General features: G+C 48.3%; 1 protein-coding gene across 2 annotated transcripts in view; it reads right to left on the bottom strand.

Moving 5' to 3' along the window:
• tpp2 (tripeptidyl peptidase 2) overlaps positions 1-4,111 on the bottom strand; it is a 13,251-nt gene extending 9,140 nt beyond the window's left edge. For both annotated transcript variants that reach the window (XM_062447007.1, XM_062447006.1), the window contains exons 1-11: positions 3,851-4,111; positions 2,936-3,064; positions 2,751-2,846; positions 2,517-2,621; positions 2,157-2,281; positions 1,696-1,859; positions 1,382-1,536; positions 1,179-1,255; positions 957-1,084; positions 445-693; positions 1-254 (exon numbers count right to left, since the gene is read on the bottom strand). The exon at positions 1-254 is cut by the window's left edge and continues 34 nt beyond it. In XM_062447007.1, coding sequence (XP_062302991.1) covers positions 1-254; positions 445-693; positions 957-1,084; positions 1,179-1,255; positions 1,382-1,536; positions 1,696-1,859; positions 2,157-2,281; positions 2,517-2,621; positions 2,751-2,846; positions 2,936-3,064; positions 3,851-4,015 — 1,647 coding nt within the window. In that variant the 5' untranslated portion in view covers positions 4,016-4,111. The remainder of the gene's footprint in view (positions 255-444; positions 694-956; positions 1,085-1,178; positions 1,256-1,381; positions 1,537-1,695; positions 1,860-2,156; positions 2,282-2,516; positions 2,622-2,750; positions 2,847-2,935; positions 3,065-3,850) is intronic.
• Between the last annotated feature and the right edge of the window lie 1,530 nt (positions 4,112-5,641).

The following is a 5,641-nucleotide window of genomic DNA, read 5'->3' on the forward strand; positions in this document are numbered from 1 at the left end:
CCCGTGGTCCGAAGGCGCCAGGACGTGGGCGGGGTCCCTGAGGTAGATGCCCCGCTGGGACCCCACGGTGACGGCGAAGCCCAGGTTGCTGGTGGGGAGGGCGGCATGCTGGGTGAGGTAGTCTAACGCCCTGTCCACCTGGATGATGCCGTGGCCCTGGGCGAACACCTCGATGTCGTCCACCTTCATGGCCGTGTTCTCCAGGGCCCTCCTCACCGCCGGGACGGACACGCGCACCCCGGTCTGCTTCAGGCCTGCCACACACACACGTTAGTATACACACATAAATACACACACGGCAAAAATCCGCTTCAGAACATACACTATAATTGTATACACAGCGCCCCCCCACACACATATACACACACACACATATATATAGATAGGTATACTTTATCTCCATGAAAGAATTGCGTATGTGTGTGTGTATACACTCGTTCCCACCTGAGAGCACCAGTGCGATGCCTCCGCAGGCGTTGGGGGAGGACATGGAGGTGCCGTTCATGAGCTGGGTGCCCCGGAGCGTCCAGTTGGGCACGGAGGCGATGGCCCCCCCCGGGGCGCTGATGCTGACCCCCAGGGCCCCGTCAGTACTGGGGCCCCGGGAGGACCAGGTGTACTGGTTGGGGGGCAGCTTCTCCCTCAGGGAATACTCCGCCACCATCATGTCAGGGGTCACGTACGCCCCCACGCCTGAGACACAGAGAGATGGGCGTGAGTGAGTGTGTGTGTGACAGGGAGACAGAGAGTGTTGGTGTGTGTCTGTAAATGTGAGTGTGTGTGTGTGTGTGTGTGTGAGAGTGTGTGTGTGAGAGTGACAGAGTGAGAGACAGAGAGAGTGTTTGTGTGTGTCTGTAAATGTGAGTGTTTGTGTGTGTGTGTGAGTGACAAGGTGAGAGACAGAGAGAGTGTTGGTGTGTGTCTGTAAATGTGAGTGTGTGTGTGTGTGTACTAACCTATCACACTGCTGGTGGTGCCCCCAGGACAGCCCACAGTGGACAGACAGGGGCCGTTGTTACCGGCACTCGACACAAACAACACGTTGTGTTTCTGCACCGCCTCTGTGATCACCTCGCAGATCCTCCTGTGATGGGAGGAGGCCATTAAAACACACACGTAAAGTCTTCTGTATTTACACATACACACACACACACACACACACACACACACACACTCACCCTGAGTTGGGCCAGTGTGTGGCTTCCCCATAACTGTAGTTGACCAGGTCACACTTGTAGTTGATTACCTCAATCATCTACAGAGATAAGAGAGAATGAGTAATCAGGACACAATGAAAGAGGGATGGAGGGATGATTAGAGGGATGATTAGAGGGATGAGTAGAGGACACAGATGGAAGGAGGAGGGAGAATGGCAGCTTACAGCACGGATGAGTCCTGTTCCTGTTTCCATGGTGCTGAGGCGGGTGTCTCCGATCTTCAAGGCGAGGATCTGGGCGCCCGGGGCAATGCCATTTCTCTCCGGCTCATCGGGGAAGTGACCTGCCGCGATGCTCGCCACGTGTGTCCCATGAGCCCCTAAAAAGACACAAATTTGATGATGTCGTCCATTTCTCTCCTTTTCAAGCATTACTGCCACGAAGACGGTCCGTCAACCGACTGATGTGTCTGATGACCAGCCCCCCACCCACCCAGGGGGGTTGATCCGACCTTGAACCCTGACCCCCCTCCCCTCACCTCCGCTGGTGACGATGCAGAGCGTGTTCCCCTCGTCATAGATGTTGACGGAGTAGTTGAGCATCTCGGCCTCTCCCAGCGAGGCGTACTCCTGGCTCTCCCTGTAGGAGCCCAGCACAGTGCACTGGGACAGCTCCCCACACTCCGAGGTGTCCACCACAGCCCTGGGGAGCACACACACACACACACACAGATGAGACATGGTATAGGGATGAGTAGGAAGGATAGACTAAAAGAGAGGAGAAGGCAGAGAGGAGGTAAGTAGGTAAATCAGTAGGTTGGTAGGCAGGATGGATGGATGGAAGTCAAACAGGCAGGAGGAACGGGATGAGGAATGAATGAAGAGAAGGTAGGGAAAAGGGAAGGAGGTAAAGATAAGGAATAAAAGGGGCTAGGAAAGGCAGGGAAGGATGAATGGGCGTTAGCTAGTCCTTAGGGACTAGGCAGCAGGCTGCTCTCACCTCCAGGTCAGGCCGTCCTGCCAGAGGACACAGTCATAGACTGGCCCCGGATCGCTGTACTTCTTCTCCAGAGAGGCCAGCAGCTCAGACTGGCACTGGAGCTCCTCCTTCTGCAGCTTCTCTGTCTGAACACACACAGCCAGAGGGTCAGGTTATACTCACACACTCACACACACAGCCAGAGGGTTAGGTTATACTCACACACAGCCAAAGGGTTAGGTTATACTCACACAAACACACAGCCAGAGGGTCAGGTTATACTAACACACACACACACACACACACACAGCCAGAGGGTCACTTTATTAACACACACACACACACAAGCCAGCACTCCAGCTGTTTGTCAGCAGTTCCGACCTGTGAGGGGGAGGGGTGAGCGAGTTCAAACTCCTCTGTCTTGCGGCTCGCCTCGGCTAGAGCAGCTCTGTGTGCAGGGTCCCACATCTTCTCCTTACGCTCTTTCTGTAGGTTGACAATACAACACACGTCAACACCAAAAGCCGTGATCTTCTTCGTGGACGTGTATCTGTCCTGCACACAGAAACATTCCGCCCTTCGCAAATGCTGTGTACGAATCAACACTGCATTTACCTGTATTCTCTCTTTAAGAGCTTTGGGGAAGAACTCGTAACCATTTTTGACTCCGATGTGATACTTCCCTGATGGATTGACCCAACCAGGGGGGATCTAGGAGACAGAGTGAGAAGTGTGCGTTATGGGCTGTATGATCATGGGATAGGAAAACGGTGTGCAGGACGTCATGTGCCGGCGTCGACCTTTAGCGTCCTGCCAGAGAGCCCCGCCAGTGTTCCGTCGTTGGGTTCCACCACCGTGGACATGTTGACATCACCGCTTCCTGTGGTATCGATGATGTCAACAATCTTCGGCTTTCCCTCTGTTGTTGTCTATGGGACAGGAGAAAAGGACAGTCAGTAACTGATCGTTTTCCGAAATAAAGAGGGAAACCTAAACTAATTTGGAAAAATAGACAAATATAGATCGCTAGGCTGAAAGTGAATACTGATACTGTATTTTCATGCATATATTTTAATGGTGGGAATTGAATCATCAGGGACATGGACAGGGTCTTTCTGTGAATGAGACTTCTAGTAATGTTAGCTTGTAAGTCAAGGCCTCTGACAGCCCTGGTGATAACTGTCAACAGATGCTTGATCCTCTTCCAAGTTTAACTACCTTACCACAGACAAGTAGTCAGTGCCTGTCAGTGACTTGCAAATATGGGTGCTGACACTTGATAAACTAACATAACAAAAAACATAAATCAGTTTTTCTTTCTAAGGGGACACGTCACTTTTAAAGAAAACCAAGTGCAGTGAATAGATAACAAGATAGTCAGTAGCGTTATATACATGTATTATTAAATGTTGCTTCCATGTACTGTCGTCTAGCTATATAGTTTTCCTCACCTTCTGATTTGACTGCTAGCTAGCTCGCTGCTATCGGTGCTAGCAACAACCTCATTTAAGTCTGATATGTCAGAATAAACCCAGATTCCGCCAGCAAGCTATCAAGGCTTCATTCACATACCAACCGAAAGGCGAAACTAAAAACATAGTCAGCTGTCAAACGTTTTCAAATGCCGATTGCTAAGCAGTTAACGTTAGCTAGTTAGCAGGTTCTCACTGGGTAGCGGGGCCTACTGTTCTATAACAGCACCGGCCTAGATTTACCTGCATGCCCGGGGCCCCAGGGTCCACGCCAGTGTCGAGAATAGCAATGAGAACACCCCGTCCATCGTACTCGGGGAACCTGGTTAGATAGGACGCGGCACCTGTCTCTTTTTTGGGGAGTAACCCGTGAAAGGGAAACGGTTCTTCGGTAGAATGAGCAGCCATGGTCAAACGGGGTGACAATGAAAACAAAGCAGCGAAATGGGGAAGACGACAGCCAGCCGTTACAAAGCAAGATCCAAGTTACCGGCAGGGAGGAACGTTAAAGGGACAGGACACAATTAAGTTAGCTTGACTTAGCATACATAATTAACTTAATTAATTCTTAACTTGCATAAATTAAGCACCTTAATTTAATAATGAATGGCCGGAGTTTCCGTTAAGTTGGTTACTTTCTAAATAACGAAGTAGAAGCAGTGGCAAATTTCTCCTAACAATCTGTCAAAGTGCCAACGAACACTAGATGGGGCCCAAGGAACACGGGATTGATTTTGCACAGACGTTCATGATGTCCAAGTCCACATACATTATAGGCTACTATTATAGTATACATTTTGTTAAACTTACTTCATACTACATCTTCAGACATTGTTATCATATGTACCATCCTTAATATTGTGTTGAAGTCGACTTCTCTGGAATAAGTAGGCTAGACTGTAAGAAAATCTTTGTAAATGTTTGGAGCTAGACAAGGTCACCTAGTTCATAAACTCCATGTTTAGCCTGGGGCATTTTCCAAACAGCACTCATGACAAACGCGCTTGAAAAAAGTGTTTATTTGATTGTGCATGTGCCTCTTTTAGGTTAACAAAATATTTACAATCAAAATCTGAACTTGTCTGCAACAGCCCAACATCACATAGCTAAATGTGATGTTGGGCTCACTGTCAAGATCTCATGAGTCCTGAAATTTGACCATATTGATATTTTTCTTCTCTTCTTGCCTCTCTGTCCTTCTCCATTACAGTACGTCTTTTAATATCCCCTTTAATGTTCCCTTTTCCATCCCTCATCCCATAATCCCGGTCATCTCCCCTTTCCTTTCCTGTCCTGCTCTCCCCTCCTCTTGACTTGTCATCTCTTTGTGTTGTGTTTTAGGGAGGGAAAAACAGGTGGTAAGAAAGTCATGTGTAATTGCCCGTGAAATGCCTCAAGGAGAGAAAAAAGGGAAAACAGTATGATCAGGGCTCCATTCTATCCTCAACCCCCCTGTTGTTCCTTGTCACCAACAGTCCTCAGACTAGGAAAGAGAGAAAGGAGGTGGAGTGAGAGAGTAAAGGTTGTCAAAGTATGCATCCTGAAATCAGTTACGTTAAGATGGGTTTGAGACTTTCTGTTCTATATCACATACTTCACTTTTTGAATAAAGAGATACTGCCAGTTATTAGTGTATTGGATGCAATGCTTTCCCACATATATGCTATTGCCACTATAGCAAGGATGAACATTTGGGTTCACCATCTGGTCAACATGTGTGTCTATTTATCTGTTTCTCTTTAAAATGTACCTCTCTGGACAGAAAGAGAGAGAAACATGTGTATGTAAACTATTTGTGGTGCAAGAGGATACAGTTGCATAGTTGTTTTTAGAGATGCCCCACCCATGCTCTCTTGTGGCCTTTGGTGTTTATGGTATTAAAACAGTGATGTGCATCCCTCCATTAATCTGCTTAAACTGAACATCTGTCCCCTTTCTGTCTCTGTCAATGGCTCAGTGTGACACACACACATACACACACACACACAGGATGAATGGATGTTTGTGTATTTGAGAGATTACATCCTTACTTTG

The sequence above is a fragment of the Osmerus eperlanus genome, chromosome 21 (genome assembly GCF_963692335.1).
Source record: "Osmerus eperlanus chromosome 21, fOsmEpe2.1, whole genome shotgun sequence".
NCBI lineage: Eukaryota > Metazoa > Chordata > Actinopteri > Osmeriformes > Osmeridae > Osmerus > Osmerus eperlanus.